The 21,590-nt window shown below is 41.6% G+C and overlaps 2 protein-coding genes and 1 long non-coding RNA gene across 3 annotated transcripts in view; 1 reads left to right on the forward strand and 2 right to left on the reverse strand.

Moving 5' to 3' along the window:
- Nucleotides 1-10,021, reverse strand: part of ZBTB11 (zinc finger and BTB domain containing 11) — a 30,048-nt gene extending 20,027 nt beyond the window's left edge. Inside the window, exons 1-3 of the mRNA XM_005674868.3 lie at nt 9,122-10,021; nt 1,877-2,112; nt 827-1,058 (exon numbers count right to left, since the gene is read on the reverse strand). Of these exons, the coding sequence (XP_005674925.3) occupies nt 827-1,058; nt 1,877-2,112; nt 9,122-9,431 (778 nt within the window). The 5' untranslated portion in view covers nt 9,432-10,021. The remainder of the gene's footprint in view (nt 1-826; nt 1,059-1,876; nt 2,113-9,121) is intronic.
- LOC108637877 lies at nt 9,699-10,640 on the forward strand. Its single transcript, XR_001919394.1, has 2 exons — nt 9,699-9,796; nt 9,888-10,640. It is a non-coding gene; the product is annotated as an uncharacterized LOC108637877 (long non-coding RNA).
- Nucleotides 12,489-17,749, reverse strand: RPL24 (ribosomal protein L24). The gene is made up of 6 exons (XM_005674869.3): nt 17,659-17,749; nt 17,452-17,527; nt 16,884-16,994; nt 14,093-14,229; nt 13,229-13,292; nt 12,489-12,613 (listed from the first exon to the last, which is right to left on the reverse strand). The coding sequence occupies exons 1-6, from the start codon at nt 17,661-17,663 to the stop codon at nt 12,533-12,535; spliced, it is 474 nt and encodes a 157-aa protein (XP_005674926.1). The 5' UTR covers nt 17,664-17,749; the 3' UTR covers nt 12,489-12,532.

The raw sequence follows: 21,590 nt of genomic DNA on the forward strand, positions 1-21,590 counted from the left end.
ATTCCCTGCACAAAGTGGATACCTGAGAAATCTTTTTTTAGTAATTAAACATAAAGCTACTGTTAAGAAAAAATATACGAATTTACCTTTCCAGAGTAAGATAGAAAAGGATCAGTGACTAACTAGGTGAATATTATATACCTGAATAAAGTCACTTTTTTGCTTCAGAAAGGGGAAATGACAGTTCACACAGTGGTGTCACTTATTTAAGAGTTACAGCAAAGTAACAGTATAAGAAAATGTATAAACAAGGTTACCTATTTTAATGCTTCCTACATTTTCATTTGTTGACTCCTAAGCCAATATATAAATTCTACTGAGGCCAAAAGAAAGTCAAATTACTCATTTCCAATAATAATGATAATTAAAAAAAGAAAAAAGACATCTGGAATTCTGATTATTCTATACTGACAATGTGACTATCAAATCTACATGAATGATGATTATTAATCTTAAAAAATAAAAAACAATAGACATATAGAAGTCTTTATAATTATATGTCCAACACGTAAGATTCAGTCAGTCAATTTTAAAATAATATATTTACTTGGTACGGATTTCTCTCAAACTGTTTTAACAATGTAAATCCCAGAAATTCTACTAGTGCTACCACTGTCTTGCCTAAAAGGCAGTGGTAGGAGATGACAGGCTTTTCATATATCTACTTTGGAAACCTCTCTAAAAGGAAGGAGCTTATAGTTCAGCTTAGTCTGGTGCTATAAATGGGCTTCTTCCCCATGAGCATAGATCCTAAGTTTGTAAGATACACACACCCTTCTTCCAGTATGTACTTATTAACAAACAAAGACTATCAGAAAATTCTTACCAGAAAGATCCACCACTGCCTCGTGACTGGAAACAGCTCCTTTCTCAATAAAAAGATCTCGAAAATATTCACTATTAGCTGACAGAACAGATTTATGAGCTTTGTACTCTTCTCCTTCAATTAACAAAGTAACGTCACAGAACTGGTTAGAGAGCCTCTGTTCATTCAGCTGTTTTAAGACAGCCTGACAATGTTTTGGAGAAGAACGTTTCACCACTCCTCTGGTGTCAACCTATCAAAATAAGTTGGAGACCAAGAGTTGCATTATATATCATTTGTATTCTCACCCTTAACAAAATCTAAAAGACGACACATCATTCATTTGTAAAAATTCCACTAATATGAATAGTCCAGTATTTTTTATTACCTGTGTATTTACATAAAAAGATATGTCTTACGCACCATCTTCTGCTATGTTCACTTTACTTGATCCAGTGAAAACCTACATCTCATTTCCTACTGCCTCCTCTTATTAGTCAGAAATTTATCTGATAATGTAAGACACTAATGCAGGCAAAAGACAAAGACCTAGCCAGCTTAATTTTACCTTGCTGCATGACCCACAGACTGCTTCCAGAAATGTATTCTGGCTGCCTGTACCAATGTACCAATTAAAAGGACGAGGGGAGGAATAATTAACAGCAAATCAACAAGTTACATTCTGAGGAGAAGAAACAACATGAAAATTTATGATTAAGGAAGAGGCACTATTAGCAAATGTTTAGCACATGTACCTGGTGGCTCAGATAGTAAAACAATCTGCCTGCAATGCAGGAGACCAGTGTTCGAGTCTGGAACATCTTCTGGAGGAGGGAATGGCAAGCCATTCCGGTACTCTTGCCTGGAGAATTCCATGGACAGAGGAGTCTGGTGGGCTACAGTCCATGGGGTGGCAAGGAGTCTGACAGAAGTGAGGACTAACACTTTAGCACATGTAACATGTAACAGTGACGGTACCAACAGGGAAGCAGCTTTAGAGGTTCAAGAAAAAATACTATAAATACTAACACTAGTTACAGATGTAAAAGCTGAATGGAAAGCTCCACTTACAAACACAAGTTCATGTTTGGACACTGGCTTCTTTTTCGCAGGCTTGGAAGCCGTAGTTGGAGGCGAAGTAAAGTTGCTCAGGTCATCCTCTGATTCATTACTTTCTTCCCCAGATTCAAGATCTAGTCCCAATTCTTCCAGCATTTCTGAAGCATCCGATATAGGACGTGAGCGATCTAGTTTCTCCTGGCACTTGCTACATTGTTTAATGTAATCTTTGACTTGCTTTAATATACCTACAATGAAATAAAAATTAACTAGTCAAATTTAATACTGCTCTCATTTGAAAACTAAAGATTACACTCATTATTTAATCTTTGTACACGAATGCATATTCAAGTGCATGTGTACAGACACACGCATGGCCATACAGTACGTAGAGTGAACTCTTCAAGATGCATCTTTTCTTCAGAGACATGTTATAAATGACACTCTGCTTCCATGCTGACAGACTGCTTTGTTGTTTACTCTTACCATAAAAGGATTATGCAGCACCGCCCATTTCCACGTCAGATTCAACTCACTTATGCAATAGGAATTATATGAAATTGTCAATATTCAACTGCTTTGACTTTTATAAACAGTAATACTGTGGCTCATGCTAGTAACACCCCACTCTGTGAACATGAGCCCTGACCATGTTTTGGTCAATGGAGTATGAAGGGATATGATGGATGTCATTTGTTATCAGAAGCTTTAACTCCTTGCCCCCTCAAAGGACGTTCAAGTGCAAGGGTACTTGACTGTGTCCTGGAACATGCTACATTCCAGGGGGATAATGTCCGTTAGCCTGAACTACAGATGAAAAAAAAAAACAGATGGAGCCAATCTGCAACCTGTACAGGATCTCAACCAAAACTTGGGTGTAAAATCTCATCTCTGAAAGCAAAGATTTTAGGGTTTTATTAAATAACAGTATACACAATCTTTGAACTGTGGTGTTGGAGAAGACTCTTGAGAGTGCCTTGGACTGCAAGGAGATCAAATCGGCCAATCCTAAAGGAAATCAACCCTGAATATTCATTGGAAGGACTAGTGCTGAAGCTTCAATATGTTGACCACCTGATGCAAAGAGCCAACTCATAGGAAAAGACCCTGATGCTGGGAAAGATTGAAGGCAGGAGAAAGGGGTGACAGATGAGATGGTTGGATGGCATCACTGACTTGATGGACATGAGTGTGAGCAGGCTCCAGGAGATTGTGAAGGACAGGGAAGCCTGGCGTGCTGCAGTCCATGGGGTTGCAAAGAGAGGGACATGACTGAGCGACGGAACAACAATACACAATCTAACAAAAGTTGATTATACACAAACCATTTACAAAACCCTATTTTAAATTTGAATTTCCAACTCAGCATGCTTAGGGGGGGCGGGGGGCGGAGAAGGAAGCAGGGAGGAATATTTTACATGCACACATACCCTCTCCATCAAACTTGTAAGGCAGGACCACCAATTACTTGTCATTCTACAGACAAGAAAAATGAAGCCCTAAAAGTTAAGTTACATCTACTAAACTACGTAGTAAACTACGTAAGTCTGCCCCGAGAAGCCATGTGGTTTTCAGGATATGCTATGTACCCTGAAACATTGAGCCAGGATGCTATTTATCCATCCCTATGGCAGAACTTCTCCCACAATCCCCAAGTAAAATGCAAATGAAAAGACTTGTTACCTAAAATGATACAGAAAGTGAAAAGTGGAAGTCACTCAGTTGTGTCTGACTCTTTGTGACCCCATGGACTATACAGTCCATGGAATTCTCCAGGACAGAATACTGGAGTTGGTAGCCTTTCCCTTCTCCAGGAGATTTTCCTAAACCAGGGATCAAACCCAGGTCTCCTGCATTGCAGGCGGATTCTTTACCAGCTGAGCCACTAGGGAATCCTTATATTCTAAATTCCTGGAAAGAGTTTCAAAATGACAAATTATACTAAGTTCCTTGAATTCCAACTTTCAGATAGTATTTGAGTAAATTTCTCAAACTGTATTTGAGAAATATAGTAAACATGTTTCCCATACTTACTAAAAAAAAAAAGTATACACTGGATGAATAAATTCAGAAAATTATACTGGTTTTTATAGCTATACAAATGAATTTCATCATATTAGAAGCTGAGTTCTACAGTAACCTGTTAACATAGAAATCTGCCCAATTTATTTGTTCACCACCCCTCACCCAGAATATAGCAAGAAATATTAGCGTTAAATACAACTTTTATAAGAAAGGTGTTTATATGTGCACAGATAAGAGAGGAACAGAGGTTATAGTCTAGTTTCTGAAAATATTAAAGTCAACAATAAATCTACACCTATATTAGATATAGCAAGCAAGTTTTAACAGATTGATAATAAACGAGTTGAAATGAAACATTTCTGAAGATGAGTCGCTATGATGGCTGCACAACAATGTGAACAGTGTGCATTTAATGTCACTCAACTGTACACTTACAAATGCTTAAAGTGGTAAAAAAAAAACACATGGGTATGTGAGTTGGAGAGGAAATAGATAAGAGAATATATATACATATATATATATATATATATTTCTAAGAAAGAACCATACTTAGTAAATAAAGAGCTGCTCTGGAAATTTCCAAGTCCAAAATAAAGACAAGAAGAAACAGCTCTCTCTAATTAACTTTGGTTGTATTTCTAAAAAATTTTACAATGCTATACAGTTCAGCATATTCTGCATACAGCAGACATTTTATTAATATTAGTCAAACTAAAACCAGTTGAGTTCAAACCACTGGATAAATTACAGAGAAAGCATATGAATGAAATGAAAACTACTGGGGCCTCCCTGATGGTCCGGTGGTTGAGAATCTGTCTTCCAAAGAAGGGGTATCAGGTTAGATCCCTGGCTGTGGAACTGAGATTCCACAAGCTGCCAGGGAACTATGGCTGTGCTCCACAACTAGAGAGCCCACATTCTGCAAGGAAGACCCAGCGCAGCCAAAACAAAAATTAAAGAAGAATGAAAAATACAAGGAAAAGTTGCGCACACACACAAAATGATTAATTACTGTATTAGAGTGGGTCAATTTCCAAAGAAATCATCCTGTTTCACAGGTCCTTTAACTCAAGTGTTGGTATTCTGATGGATCATTTCAAATCCAGCTTTACAGATTCAGGAACTTGATCTCTAGAGCTTGCCTAGAGCTGATTAAGCTGAAAGAATCTGACTCAAATTAATCACTGAAGAGACATCAACATATTTGAGTATTTTCATTTCGAGACTGGGTAATTACAACAAGGGGTAGAAAACTACTTAATGCAGGAAAATTAGAATCCACTGACCAGCTTTGTGACCATGGTCCAAGTTACTAACCTCTCTGTGCCTGTGTGTTATCATCATCTGTAAAATGGGGATAAGAGCACTTACCTCACAGAATGTCACAGTGATAAAATATTAATATTTCTAAGTCACTTTGAACAGTATCTGATATAAGGTAACTACTACTACTACATAAGTGTTAGAAAATGCTCAAAGGTCAACTTTTCTGGTACCTTGAAAATGTCTACATAAAATACCAGATTAGCATTAAGAGGTTCTTTACTGAGCCCAGTGGGTAAATGGCCTCTGATAAAACAACCTGAAGAACAGTTTCTCACTCTAGGGCAGGGGTCCTCAATCTCAACAGTGTAGACATTTTAGGCTAGATGCTTCTTGCTGCGGGGCAGGGAGAGGTAAGCAGGCTGTCCTGTCCTGCACACTGTGAAATGTTCAGGAGCATCCCTGCCTCTACCCAACCAGAGGTCAGTCAACAGCCACCCCCACAAACACCACCACCAGCTACCACAACCAAAAGTTTCTGGACACAGATGTTCTTTGGAAGGCGAAACTGTGCAGGGTTGAGAACCACTGCTCTACAGATCTACCAGAATGAACAATTTGCTCCTGTCAACAGTTCAAGAACCTCTCCCCTCCCCATCAGTGGTGAGGCCCAGAGTACTGGCTCCTATTTCTAGCTACTTCCTGTATTAGTCACTCAGGTTCCTTTGGTTGTTTTCTTCAAAGCTACAAAATAGTTACAGCTGTATTTACCTAGAGCCAGTTCTTGATGGGTTTTCAAGGATTACACCCTCTTTTTCTAAATTAGATAACGGCAGCATTGATTTATCCCCATAGAACAAGTCAGTTCTTTGGGTAGGAAGCTCTGCCTATGGCTAATTTAACCTATTACATGATTTTGGCAGCTTAATCTTTTTTCCTACTAATTCAATTTTTTTCTTCACATTCTGCATTAACTGTAGATCCCCATGAGTCAGCATTTGATGGAGGCAGGGGAGTCAGTTATTTTGAAACTCCAGCATGCGATTACAATACAGGATAAAATAAGGGGGTGAGAATTATATCTATTAACATTTTACATTCTTAAATTAATTTTCTATATGTCAACATTAGACAGAGTTTTTCACTGTGCTCAAACAAGTGAAGTTGCTACAAACTGGCCCCAGTACCAGGATATAATGGCAGTGTTTATGAGGGCAGCATTCTGGAAAAAGCAGGATAATTAATGAATTCCAGTAAACTATCCTTGATTGTGAAATAGTTTTCTTCTTGGTATCTATATTGATCAAATCTTATTAGCTCCCAAATAGTCTACAGGACTTTGAATATATAAATCTGAAAGTCCATCTGCAGTGTATGACACATTAAAAACTAATAATTGTTTGTTTTATCAATATCAGTTCCAGGTCTAAGGACGTTTGCTAAGTCACTGCAGCCGTGTCCAACTCTGTGTGACCCCACAGACAGCAGCCCACCAGGCTCCCCCATCCCTGGGATTCTCCAGGCAAGAACACTGGAGTGGGTTGCCATTTCCTTCTCCCTAAGGACGTTTATTTTTCTCTATATATAGCTTTGTTAGTTTCTTTTTTCTTTTTAGCTGCCCTGAGGGGCATGCTGGATCTTAGTTCCCTAACCAAGGAACCACTGGACTATCATGGAAGTCCCTAGTGTTATTCATTTTAATAGATTTATAGTAAACAAATAAGCAAAGTGTTCATGTAATAAACATCAAAATGAAGAGCTAATAATCGAGAGCAAACTCTTCTGATACTTACTGACTATGAATTCTCATCTTAAATTAAGAAAAAACCAAGGAGATAAAATAGTATGACAAACTCACTACATGTAAACAAAAATAGCACTTATACAAAAAATACTACTTACCAAAACATACAGCACATGTGATAAACTCCACTGTATACTCCTGAGACAATGAGTGAAAAGGAAAATGGTGCCTTAGTATTATGAATATAATTTTGATTTTGGGGGATTCTCTTAAAGGATCTCAGAGCCTCTGAGTTCTGCGGTTTACTACAAAACTTGAGAACAGCTGTCTGGACATTTAAAGTACTTCAAAATTCTACACAACCTACAATGTATTTCTTATTTTAAAAAGACGAAGATAAACACAGTCTCAGGAGTTTTTGTCTTTTAAGACACTGCATACTGAAAAAACCAAAATACTGGATTAGTTATCACTCACAGATAATCAATTTAGGGAAAGAAAAATTCTGAACATTAACCTCATTTAGCACCATATAATTAAAGAAAAGTCTGAAATCCCAAAGGTCAGCTCCTGGTGCTTTTTTCCCATCTGCAATATAGAAACATAAATGTTTCCAATTTACATGGTTTGATGAAGCTTAAATATGCGATAGGGCTTCCCAGGTGGCGCAAAAGTAAAGAATCCGCCTGCCAGCGCAGGAGAGGCAAGAGGCACCGGCTAGATCTCTGGGTTGGGAGGATCCCCTGGAAAAAGGGAATGGCAACCCACTCCAGAAATCTTGCCTGAAAAATTGCATGGACAGAGCAGCCTAGCGGGCTACAGTCCATGGGGTCACGAGTCGGACACGACTGAAGAAAAATACACAAATATGTGAAAATAAGTGCTCAGCACTATACTTGCATGTAAAAACTTGACCTGTTTTTCTTCAGCTATAATTATGTTAACATGCCATAAAATATTAAGCCTGAGACGTTTATCTCTAAATAAATCAATCTCAACAAACTGCAGCATTTACTTCGTTATTATTCCTTCACAGTTGTGTCTCTTTACAGGAACTCAATTTAAATATTGGTTTAAAATGTAATATAAATTAAGGGAAAGTATTTTAGAATACAGAGCTGGACTGTTTTTGAAAACACGAAAGCAGCAAAACGAAATATTCAACAAATGTCATAAACTGAAAAGAACTTCGAGAAACTATTCTATAGTCGAACTTCCTAACTCACAGCTAAGCTACCGTTCATTTCTGTAGAGCCATACGGAATCCTTCCTAACAAAACCTCTTCTATAGGCCTGAAAACTTTTATTAATTATAACCGAACAGTCTGGATACTCATCAACTTTTTGTAGAGGGCGGTAAAAAAAAAAAAAACCAACCAACCAACCAAGGGTCCTTTCTCTCCTTCCCTAATCTGGCTCCCAAGGAATTAAACTCTAGAGCCACACTCCCCCGGACCAGAACAATCACAGAAACCACATCTTTTCTGGGTTGACGTAGTGCCTCAGTTTCCAAAGCGCTCTTCACAATATCAAAGAGGAGGACATTAAAATATCCAGAATTGAGAGCATCTATTACATTCCTATCCTAAAAACTAGGCTCAAATGATTGGCTCCACAGTCACTCAAAATCACTGCTGCACAAAATTGCACGATTCCTTATTCATGCCACAGCACAATCATGACCCCTGATAAGTAGGTCCGCAAAACCTCAAGTTCACTGGCCGACAAGCTAGGGGAAGGCATCACAGAAAGCGGCTGGGCTGGGGGCGGACCCTGCTACCCCCAAACCATCAGCGTAAACAAGAGTTTAGCGCGCAGCATCCGCAACGGCCGCCCAGAAGCTTCCGCTAAGGAGCCGCCTCATCCCGCGCGGCCGAAGGAGGCGGGCCCAAGGCAGCCCGCGCGTCCCGGCCCCTCCCCGCGGCTGGTCCGGCCCCCGGGGAAGCCCCCTTCGCCCCACCCCAGGCCAGGGCCCGCCCCCAGCTTCCCCGGCCTCCTTCCTGTGGGAAGTGCGGCTCCTTTCGTGTCCCCCACCCTCTGGGCTATGCCTGGCAGGCGCTTTGCCGCCAGGCACAGATTAGGCTAGATCGGTCAGTGGAGTCCGGGGGGAGCCTGCGGGGAACCTCACACTCGCGGATGCACAGACGGGCCTGCCTTTGCCTGCGGGCCTTGCCTGGGACCGAGCCGCCAGCCCGCCCTCCCTCTCGCCGCGGGCGAGGTCGTACCTCGCCACCAATACGTCTTGGACAAGTCGTGCCAGGTCTGATGCTGGGTGTGGTGAGTGCCGCCCGGGCCCAGGTGCGCAGCCTCGATGAGCCCCCGGCGCCGCTCGGGCTGCAGCACCACCTCCAGCTCGGCGAACGTCTTGCGGTGCCGTTGCCGCCGCTGGTAGTACAAGGTCCCGTCCCGCACCACGTAGCAAGCGGCCGCCTTGCGGATTTTACGCTTGACATTGCCCTCGGTGCCTGGCGCGTACGGCTCGCACTCGTTCGTCAGGTAGCGCAGGATGGCCTGGTAGCTTTCTTCGCTTGACATCGCTGACGGCGGCTCCCTGAAGGCGCCTGTCAGTGGCAGGGAAGGAAGACAGCGCACTAGCTCCGGGCGGATGCAACAGCAGCGGCGGTACTATGGGAAGGACCAGTTGTGTCTACAGGGAGTGCTCTTCGACGGCGCCCGCAGCGCAGAGGGAGAACGGACAAGTTGGTAACCAGGAGGAACTGCACTTCTCCAGCGCGCGGTATCCGCTGGCGACTGACAAAATGGCTGCTGCACCACCGGAAGTGACGCAAATCAAGGGCAGTGGGTGAGCGAGCTGAGTCCTGATTGGAGCGCAATGCCTTTCTGGCTTGATCTAGCCGACTGAGTGACGTCAGGACTGCGGGCGGACATTTTGGAAGCGGGTAGGCCCTTCCTGGGAGAGCCAAGTGGTTTTGAGCAGACATATTAAGTCCTGGCAGTTTCCCTTTTTTAATTTTCCCCTTCTTTCCCTAGCTCTGAGCACGTGTAGGAGCTGCTGGGCAGTTGTTAACTGTCTGATACCCCAACGTGCAAAGGAATCTTCTCCGTCTGCGTTTTGAGACAACCGAAAACATAAAAATTTGAGGTCTACAGCCCCTGAATATAAGACCAAAGAAAGTCCTTTCACGTGGAAATGTAGTTTGCTGTCCAGTGTTACAAAATTTAAATCCATCCGTGGTAGGAGTTACTGTAGTTGCTAAGTTACTGCTGGTTCCAGACTACCCGTGGATAGTCGGTATTTTTCTGCAGTGATCAGCTTATGTAGTGACAATTTACCTAGTAAGTCAATCATGTTGGCAAGGAGCGGTGAAGAGGAGCTAGCACTGTTTTTTTTTTTTTTTTAGTTTGGGGAAAAAAAACACTCGGTTTTACACCCAACATATACTGAATGCACCAAAGGCCACGGCGATTCGAACTGCACGTTCCAAGATTTTAAATTGGTAGACGGGAGGGGTCGCCCAGGTCACCTCTCCGTGGACTGAGTCAGCCTTGCAGTTAGGAGACTCAGGCCTAAGACATTCCAAACCATCCGGGGTCTGGCACTTAGGTGCTTTACTGGAGCCTGAAAACTCTGAGCCAACCCTATCCTGACCCTGCCTAGGTCTGCAGTCGCTGAATGAGGCGCTGAGCCCTGCGCAGACAGGTGAGGACCGACTGCAGGTGAAAGCTGGGCTCAGAAGGCGGGGTACACTATGTCTCCAAGGCACTTGCCAGTGGGGACTGCAACAGTTAACAAACGGCATACTTGAATATTCTGGCTGTAGCTAAGTGAGCTCCCAGTCCCTGAGGAAAAATACAACTGCCTGGGGTTTACTTAGGGCCATTCATTTCAGACCACAGCTAGGGGAGGGGGAGGTATTCGAAGGTGCAGACACATCCCTACCCAGAACTAATGTCCAAATCCACTCTCCATGGGATGTGTTATGTTTCAGTGTTTCCGTATGAAATATACATCTTTTAAAACTGATGTAAATAGATTGAAATGTTAAGTAAACAATTTCTGCATGGCCAAGAAAAGCTAAGTTAGAAATAGAAATTACCTCTCGATGCCAAACACAACCGGAGATTCTCCTGTGCCTTCGAGCCAAGTTTTAATAAAATGTTATACAACTGGTCCAGTGGTCTTACTGAGAAAAGCTAAAACTTCCTGTCCTATGAGAACAGGTGTTTAGCATTTTGGGTTTCCCTGGTGGCTCAGATGGTAGAGAACTTGCCTGCAATACCGGAGAGACCCATGTTGGATCTGTGGGTCCGGAAGAGCCTCTGGAGAAGGAAATGGTAACGCACTCCAGTATTCTTCCCTGGAGAATTCCATAGACCGAAGACCCTAGCAAGCCATAGTCGACGGGGTTCCCACGACTGAGTGACTAACAGTTTCATTTAGTGTTTATATCCTCCTAAACTTCAAGCTATTCATGACCGAAAGATAATCAGAATAGGGCAGTTCCTGTGTTCAAAAGTAAGAATATGTACCTCTGTATTCATGTTGAGTATTTTGATTGACCTTTTTTCTTAAAATTTCATTAAAAAAAAAATTACAATAGGGAATTGTAAGGCTGGTTAAGACTCAGCCTTCCAGTTCTGGGAGTGTGGGTTCCATTCCTGGTCAGGAAGCTAAGATCCACATGCCACAGGATGCAGCCAAAAAAATAAAACAAAATTTAACTATTCCTATATATAAAACCACATTTCTCAAGAGGATGTAGCTTATTTCTTGTTGTATCCTTGCAACTTGGTGGTGTGGAGTGCTGGTACAGTAGATGATCTAATTTTTGTAGATGTGCAAGCCTCTTAACACCGATTATGATTACTATTTTTCATGTAACAATTAAATAATACAGTAACTTGTAACTTGAACATCAGCAGGCTACTCAAGACATTTTTGCAATTTTAAGGACAGCTCTGTCAGACTCCCAGCTCAAGAACTATTTTTTCTAATACTCAAGAGGTTGCATCCTTGGGGAATTCCAATGGCAGTCCAGTAGCAAATTCAATGCTATGGGCCTAGGATTTGATCCCTGGTTGGGAACTAAGGTGCCACAAGCATCACACCACAGACCCTTCCTCCCTCCAAAAGTGTAGTCTTCATTTAAGCTTATTTTCTGGAAGCGAAAGCAGATAATACAGTTGAGTTTTAAGTAGTTTTAGCTCAGCTATAAGCTAATGGTTAAAAGGTGGGATACTAGAGAACCAAAGGCATCCCCAATAATGAAATGTGTCTATCATGGAAAAGGGTAGTTTTACAAGAAAATAGCCCATTAAAAATGCTTTCTTTTTGCAAACAGAAGTGATAGGAAAAAAAAAAAGAAACCCGCATCTTTTAGCAATCAACCCGGACTACAATCTATACAACAAAATGCAGTCTGAAATCTACATACTGCAACATGTGTCCTTACAGCCTCAGGTGAGTGCGGACTGCACTTAACCAAACAGACCTTATTTCCAGATGAGTAGTTAACATCTCTCCATCTAAGAGACTTATATTAGGAGTAGTAGGCGCCATTGTTCCTGAGAAATGACTATTAACTGCGTAGGCCAAACATGCTTGCTTTAAGAGTAAAAATTCCACCACAATCTAGTTACAGTCAGATCTTTATTTAAACATCCAATCTGCCAACCTAGCGTTTTCCACCAACTCGAGGAGCAGAAACCTTCACAGGCTTCACAATCTTTTGCTTAGGTGCTGCCTTTGTGGGAGCCTGTAAAAAGAGAACATGTTATGTGGCATTATTCCATGTGAGTTTTTTTCTTTCAATTACTGCTCTTATGCCCATATTGTTTGAATCCTAGATTGCGTTCCTAATTATTTGTGTTCCTAATATAAAGAACTCCCCTCAAAAGTTAAAATTCTACCGTTATATGAAATATAAATGTAAGCCAAAGAGGAAGACTGAAGTAACTGAGATACAACTAGATGTAGTGTGGGATCCTCAATTATATCCTAAGAACAGAAAAAGGTCCAATGCTAATTTTCTGGTTTTGAAATTTTTACTATGGTTATCTAAATGGTTTAGCACTGATAAAAACTGAGTAAATTCTGAAAATTACAGAAAATTTTTACTGAAAACCTAGAATTATTTCAAAATAAACTTTGCCTTTCTCTCATTTCTATATAGCACTTACAGACACATTTAAGGCTCTAGCAAAGGACCTCTTTGGAGTCCTGATTCACTCACCTAAAAACCAATCATGGACATCATTTTCATTAAAGCCTTACACTAAATTCCTTAAAAAAATTTTTCATTTACCACAATTTGGGTTAAAAATGAATCCTGTTGCTCTAAATGAGAAATCTTAGATAATCCGACAATTACCTTTGCAGCAGCCATTGCTGTCTTTTTAGATGCTTGCTTAGCCTTTTTTGCTTCCTTGGCAGCCCTGCGGAGTTAAAAACAACAAGCAAAAAGCACTTTACTCCTTAAGGGTACAGCTTATTAACAAAAGGCTATAACAAGCAAAATGCACTTTTTTTGACTACAAGGAGATCCAACCAGTCCATTCTAAAGGAGATCAGTCCTGGGTGTTCTTTGGACGGAATGATGCTAAAGCTGAAACTCCAGTACTTTGGCCATCTCATGCGAAGAGTTGACCCACTGGAAAAGACTGATGCTGGGAGGGATTGGGGGCAGGAGGAGAAGGGGATGACAGAGGATGAGATGGCTGGATGGCATCACCGACTCAATGAACGTGAGTTTGAGTGAACTCCGGGAGTTGGTGATGGACAGGGAGGCCTGGCATGCTGTGATTCATGGGGTCGCAGAGTAGGACACTAAGCGACTGAACTGAACTGATAACAAGCAAAAAGCACTTTACTCCTTAAGGGTACAGCTTATTAACAAAAGGCTAGTGTTTGGGGAAAGTAGAAATAACATATTCCTTCACCATCTGCAGTTATTTGTATGATAAATCCAAAGGATTTAATAACAAATGTGATTAACCACATCAGCTTAACATTAGAAACTGTATTGTACCTTTGTAACTGCATACAGAATTTCAACAAATCATTTAGAGTTTATATAAACTTCTGTATTATTAAACATGAACATTTACAACTGACAATCCTTATGAAGATTCAAGTATCACAACACAAATTAACAACAGATTAAGATTCTATTCTGTAAACCCATACATAACCTAAATTCCGTATAACTGAAATGGCCCATAGTGAGAGTTCTTACCTGATAGCTTGTTCTCGTTGAGCCTTCCTAACTTCAGGTTTCTGATTCCTCTTGGCCATTATATCAGCAAGAGAAGCACCAGTTATGGCCCTTTGGAATTTGACTGCGCGGCGAGTTCTTTTCTTTTGAATTTCTTCCTACAGAACAAAAAGATGGTAAGCATGCTTAGAAACCTTGCTCCATGTATGTGGGAGAGAAATGAATTGTCAGAAGGAGACAAAGGAGCTCTCCCTTGGACCTTCTGCACTAATCCCATTCATGGGGGCTCTGCCCTCTTGACTGTTTCACCTCCCAAAGGTCCCACCTCCTGACCTTGGAGGTCAAGGAATTTTGGGGAGAACACAATTCAAACCACAGGAATATTCAACCAGGAAGTTCCCTGGTGGCCTAGTGGTTAGGACTTCAGTGGTTATCTTTCACTGCCAGTGGCTCAGGTTTAATCCCTGGTTGGGAAACTGACATTACACATGTTGCAAAGCACCGCCAAAAAAAAAAAAAACAAAAAACCTCCCAAAACAATTCATGCAATTATCTGAAATGAGATATACAAATATATTTTTAAAGCATCTATATATAAAATACTGCAATATTCAGGTAAGTTTTCCAATTATAAATTGGTTAATCCTGATTATTTACTACTTTATTTAAAAAGACAAAGTTAAACTCTAAGAAAATTAACTGAACAGTTACTTTAAGCAATTTTAGTATGATCATTCATGATAAAGAATGTGCTTTTGGAAAAAAAAATTAACCTCAAACTCTGATTTGTTTTTACTCAAAGTACTGACACTGGGAGAAACAGTCAAGTTAGAAAACTGATTAAGACAGGAAAGCCACCAAATGTTAAGGAATGTCTGAGTATCAACATAATTCAAACATTTGCTGCAGATTCTATATCAGAAATCTATAATACAGTGCTTATGAGAAGACCTTGCCTTTAAGTCCAAGGAAAAATAAAATATACTAGAACTGTTTATTAAGGCAGGAATAAGCAAAATATCTTAAAATTTTTAATGTAACATATGGAGAAAAGAAGACACATTTGTGGTTAGTCAAATGCTCATTTTAAACTTTATCAAGATGAAATCTTGCTGGATAAAATGCTAGTATTTACCTATTTATCATTTCTCAAATCCACTTAAAAATATCTTTTCTTATTGTCGTAAAATATATATAACTTTAAGTTGATCTTTCTAAAGTATTTTTAAGTGTATAATTCAGTGGCATTAGGTACCTTTATAGTGTTATGCAAACACCATTTCTGTCTCAAATACTTTTTCACAATACAAAACAAACTGCAACCATTGAATAAGGGCTTCCCAGGTGGCTAGTAGAAAAGAACCCGCCTGCCAATGCTGGAGATATAAGAGACACAGAGGTTTGATCCATAGGTGGGAAAGTCCTCTGGAGGTGGGGGGCATGGAAACCCATTCCAGTGTTCATGCCTGGAGAATGCCATGGACAGAGGAGCCTGGCGGGCTACTGTCTAAAAGATTTGCAAAGAGTCAGACATGACTGAAGCAACAGACACAAATGAAGTGACTTAGTACGCACACATCACATTTTATTAGCCATTCATCCACTGATGAGACATTTGATTGTTTCCATTATAATAGTTACAAACATCACCATACACGTTTATCTGTTCAAATCCCTGCCTATAATCCTCTCGAATATATACAGCCCTAGAACTGGAACTGCTGAATCATATGATGGTAATTCTCTAACTTTTTGAGAAACTGCCAAATCACTTTCCACAGTGCCTGCACCATCTTCATTCAGCAATGCAGGGTTACAATTTCTCCACACCACCACCACCATTTGTAATTCCTCCCACCACCCCTTCCTCTGTTTGGATAAGGGCCATCCTAATCCTAATGTCACATTCACGGGTTTTTTAAAAAATACTGTTAGACGTTGTTGTTGTTGACTGTCTGTGTCTGCCTCTGTGACCCCATGGACTGTAACCTGCCATGCTCCTTTATGGAATTTTCCAGCCTTTTTTCCTTCTCCACGTCCCCCCCGCCCCCATTCACTTTTAATTTAGAATTCTTTCCTCTGAATTCCCATAATAATTTTCTTGCCGTGTCACTCAAACTTTTTCTCAAAAATCTCTTTCATCAACCTAAAAGACCAATCCAAAAAAACACATACAGAACTTCCCTGATGGTAAAGTGGTTAAGAACCCACTGCCAATGGAGAGGACACAGGTTCCATTCTCCGCCCAGGAAGATTCCACCTGCCTGGAGCAACTAAGCCAATGAGACACAACTACTGAGCCCACAGGACTAGAGCCTGCGTTTCCAAGGAGAAGCCACCCTACCCCCACCCCAACTACAGAAAGCCAAAGAGCAGCAACAAAGAGGCAGAGTGGCTATAAATTAAAAACACATCCAGTCTTAAGAACAAACTAATATGCTGGAAGCCTTCGCGATATGATACCTACATTGGGAATAATTCTATAAGCATTATAACCAATAGCAAGTTTCCATAAGAAATACTTAGTTTCCACTCAAACATCTTAAACACGTCCACAGTGCCCTATAACTCAGGTGAGCTTTATGTAATTTACTAACTCTGAAAAGGGGATGTTGTCAAATTTCAACTAAATTTTTACTGTGAGCTGAACATACAAGGAGGCAATCCTTGTATCAATCATTCTCACTTCACTGTTTGATGCTCAACAGTTATATTTTCATATACCGACTCATTTAATTAATTTTATAAACCAGCAACTGACGCTCAAGAGTTTTACCAACTTTAGAACATTAACAAAGTGCGTTTCACTTACCGACTGTCCCTTTTTGTGTTTTCTTCTGTAGAGGACAGTCCAGTTGATCTGACGAGGATTCCTCTTGGAAAGGAATGCCGACTCACATTTTGCATTAAGAAACTGGAAAACCTGTCATGACAAATTCAAAGAAGCCTGAGCTTGAAATTATTGGTAAATCAATAGTCTAATGATATCCTCTCATCTTACAAAATTGAGATCCATGCAGACCAAAAGGCTTGTCACAGAACTGGCAAGAAACCGTCTCTGCGTTTGGGCCTGTCTTTTCCCGAGAGGAGACAAACCTAAGTTCCTACTGAGGGGTAGGGTTCATTCTGGGAGGGATCCTGGCTCTCCTGAGATGGACCTGATATCCATGAAATAGCCAGATACCTCTCTGGCCCACTGCTGTTACAGCGGAACATTAAAATTATACAAGCTCCTAACTTCCGACCTGATCTACCCTTTATCAAGCTCAAGACTGATTCACTTAGAGTCTTCTGACAAATACTGCAGACTCGGCTTAGACCGAATGAGACCCGTCTTTCTTTAGAAGTACACGGTAGGTTTAGCCCATGCGGCCGTTCACCTTCCCGTCAGTCCGGGCGTAGCGCCTCCCATGTCCTGGGTAGATCTTGTAACCGCTGAAACTGCACAGCTCGACCCTGTAAAGAAAAGCGAAAGTCCATTAGCCGGGATGGCGGGTATCTTCGGCAAGGAGAGGCCATGCCTGGGATGCCGGAGAGGCACTCAGAGCGAAGATGGAACAGGATTGGGATGCACGGTTCCTGCTTACTTCATGGCTGCTAGCGCCGGGGAGAAAGAAAGATGGCGAAGAGAAGGGAAGCATTATGGGAAGAGGCCTTATACGGTCGTGGGAAGGCAATCTCCTCCCACAATTCGTATCCCTAACCCCGGCCCTCTGTGATGACGTCACGTCGCCTGGGCCACAAGTCTAGACTTCCCCAGCGGCTGCCCGTTTCTCCTGGAGTAATTGCGCTAGCGGATATCGAGCCTTTGCAGGCAAAGTGGGAAGGACAGTAAAGCAGGTAGGCAGGCAGGCAATTGGTCTGAGTAATTCTAAGAGCCACGTCCTACTGCGAGAAATGTGAACTGCAGAGAAGGGGAGGGAGGGTCCATTCTCCTCTACTTCTCATAGTTTCAACTCAGTCAGTTCAGTCGCTCAGTGGTGACCAACTCTTTGCGACCCCATGAATCGCAGCACGCCAGGCCTCCCTGTCCATCACCAGCTGCTGGAGTTCACTCAAACTCACGTCCATCGAGTCGGTGATGCCATCCAGCCATCTCATCCTCTGTCGTCCCCTTTTCCTCCTGCCCTCAATCCCTCCCAGCATCAGTCTTTTCCACTGAGTCAACACTTCGCATGAGGTGGCCAAAGTACTGGAGTTTCAGCTTTAGCATCATTCCGTCCAAAGAACACTCAGGACTGATCTCCTTTAGAATGGACTGGTTGGATCTCCTGGCAGTCCAAGGGACTCTCAGGAGTCTTCTACAACACCACAGTTCAAAAGCATCAATTCCTCGGCGCTCAGCTTTCTTCACAGTCCAACTCTCTCATCCATACATGACCACTGGAAAAACCATAGCTTTGACCAGACGGACCTTTGTTGGCAAAGTAATGTCTCTGCTTTTGAATATGCTATCTAATTTGGTCATAACTTTCCTTCCAAGGAGTAAGCATCTTTTAATTTCATGGCTGCAGTCACCATCTGTAGTGATTTCGGAGCCCCCCAAAATAAAGTCTGACACTGTTTCCACTGTTTGCCCATCTATTTGCCATGAAGTGATGGGACCAGGTGCCATGATCTTCATTTTCTGAATGTTGAACTTTAAGCCAACTTTTTCACTCTTCCTCTTTCACTTTCATCAAAAGGCTTTTAGTTCCTCTTCACTTTCTGCCGTAAGGGTGGTGTCATATGCATATCTGAGGTTATTGTTATTTCCCCTGGAAAGATTGATTCCAGCTTGTGCTTCTTCCAGCCCAGCGTTTCTCATGATGCACTCTGCATATAAGTTAAATAAGCAGGGTGACAATATACAGCCTTGACCTACTCCTTTTCCTCTTTGGAACCAGTCTGTTGTTCCTTGTCCAGTTCTAACTGTTGCTTCCTGACCTGCATACAGGTTTCTCAAGAGGCAGGTCAGGAGGTCTGGTATTCCCATCTCTTGAACAATTTTCCACAGTTTATTGTGATCCAGTCAAAGGCTTTGGCATGGTCAATAAAGCAGAAATAGATATTTTTCTGGAACTCTCTTGCTTTTTTGATGATACAGCAAATGTTGGCAATTTGATCTCTGGTTCCTCTGCCTTTTCTAAAACCAGCTTGAACATCTGGAAGTTCACAGTTCACGTATTGCTGAAGCCTGGCTTGGAGAATTTTGAGCATTACTTTACTAGCATGTGAGATGAGTGCAGTTGTGCAGTAGTTTGAACATTCTTTGGCATTGCCTTTCTTTGGGATTGGAATGAAAACTGACCTTTTCCAGTCCTGTGGCCACTGCTGAGTTTCCCAAATTTGCTGGCATATTGAGTGCAGCACTTTCACAACATCATCTTTCAGGATTTGAAAGAGCTCAACTGGAATTCCATCACCACCACTAGCTTTGTTCGTAGTGATGCTTTCTAAGGCCCACTTGACTGCTCATTCCAGGATGTCTGGCTCTAGGTGAGTGAACATACCATTGTGATTATCTTGGTCATGAAGATCTTTTTTGTACAGTTCTTCTGTGTATTCTTGCCACCTCTTAATATCTTCTGCTTCTGTTAGGTCCATAAAATTTCTGTCCTTTATCGAGCCCATCTTTGTATGAAATGTTCCCTTGGTATCTCTAATTTTCTTGAAGAGATCTCTAGACTTCCCCATTCTGTTGTTTTCCTCTATTTCTTTGCATTGATCACTGAGGAAGGCTTTCTTATCTCTTCTTGCTATTCTTTGGAACTCTGCATTCAGATGCTTATATTTTTCCTTTTCTCCTTTGCTTTTTGCTTCTCTTTTCACAGCTATTTGTAAGGCCTCTCCAGACAGCCATTTTGCTTTTTTGCATTTCTTTTCCATAGGATGATCTTGATCCCTGTCTCCTGTACAATGTCATGAACCTCCATCCATAGCTCATCAGGCACTGTCTATCAGTTCTAGTCCCTTAAATCTATTTCTCTCTTCCACTGTATAATCATAAGGGATTTGATTTTGGTCATACCTGAATGGTCTAGTGGTTTCCCCTACTTTCTTCATAAGTCTGAATTTGGCAATAAGGAGCTCATGATCTGAGCCACAGTCAGCCCCGGTCTTGTTTTTGCTGACTGTGTAGATATTCTCCATCTTTGGCTGCAAAGAATATAATCAATCTGGTTTCGGTGTTGACCATCTGGTGATGTCCATGTGTAGAGTCTTCTCTTGTGTTGTTGGAAGAGGGTGTTTGCTATGACCAGTGCATTCTCTTGGCAAAACTCTATTAGCCTTTGCTCTGCTTCATTCCGTATTCCAAGGCCAAATTTGCCTGTTACTTCAGGTGTTTCTTGACTTCCTACTTTTGTATTCCCGTCCCCTATAATGAAAAGGACATCTTTTTTGGGTGTTAGTTCTAAAAGATCTTATAGGTCTTCATAGAACCATTCAACTTCAGCTTCTTCAGCGTTACTTGTTGGGGTATAGACTTGGATTACTGTGATATTGAATGGTTTGCTTTGGAAACGAACAGAGATCATTCTGTCGTTTTTGAGATTGCATCCAATTACTGCATTTTGGACTCTTTTGTTGACCATGATGGCTACTCCGTTTCTTCTAAAGGATTCCTGCCCGCAGTAGTAGATATAATGGTCATCTGAGTTAAATTCACCCATTCCGGTCCATTTTAGTTTGCTGATTCCTAGAATGTCAACGTTCACTCTTGCCATCTCCTGTTTGACCACTTCCAACTTGCCTTGATTCATGGACCTAACATTCCAGGTTAATGATGCACAGATGAATACCCTGCAGGTAAAATCTAAAATCTCATTTTGCCATCACTCGTGCTGAAGCATTTGCATACATCAATTTCTTCAGTTTATTAAATCTCTATTAAGTAAGTGCCGAAGTATTGCCAAATGACTGCCAGGAGTCGAGGAGTTCTTTGCTAGGCTGCCACCTATTGGGGCTGGAGAGGTGGATTGGCTGCCGATGGTTGCTAAGAAAACCTTGTCTGGAGAAGGCACCTCTCTGCCCAGGCCCACCAGGAGGGCCAATGCCTGGATCGCTTGAACGCTTTGTGATGCTAGATATTTCAGCATTTGATTTGTTGTTCAGTCGCTCAGTGATATCCAACTCTTTACAACGCCATTGAATGCGGCATGCTAGGCTTCCCTGCCCTTCACTATCACCCAGAGCTTGCTCAAACTCATGTCCATAGAGTCGGTTGTACCATCCAACCATCTCATCCTCTGTCATCCCCCTCTCTTCTGCCATCAATCTGTCCCAGCATCTGGGTCTTTTCCATTGAGTCAGCTCTTTCCATCAGGTGGCCAACATAATGGAGCTTCAGTTTCAGCATCAGTCCTTCCAATGAATATTCTGGACTGATTTTCTTTTGCATTGACTGGTGTGATCTCCTTTCAGTCCAAGGGACTGTCAAGAGTCTTGCCCAGCACCACAGTACTAAAGCATCAATACTTTGGTGCTTAGCTCTCACATCCATACATGACTACTGGAAAAACCATAGCTTTGTCTATAC

This window comes from Capra hircus, chromosome 1, assembly GCF_001704415.2.
Source record: "Capra hircus breed San Clemente chromosome 1, ASM170441v1, whole genome shotgun sequence".
Taxonomy (NCBI): Eukaryota; Metazoa; Chordata; class Mammalia; order Artiodactyla; family Bovidae; genus Capra; species Capra hircus.

Bases quoted from the DNA above. Each gene is read 5' to 3' on its own strand.
- RPL24 (XM_005674869.3), bottom strand. The intron at 14,230-16,883 runs GTAAGTGAAACG...TTTGTTCTGTAG, and splicing joins AACACAAAAAGGGACAGTCG to GAAGAAATTCAAAAGAAAAG. The intron at 13,293-14,092 runs GTAAGAACTCTC...TTAACTCCGCAG, and splicing joins CAACGAGAACAAGCTATCAG to GGCTGCCAAGGAAGCAAAAA.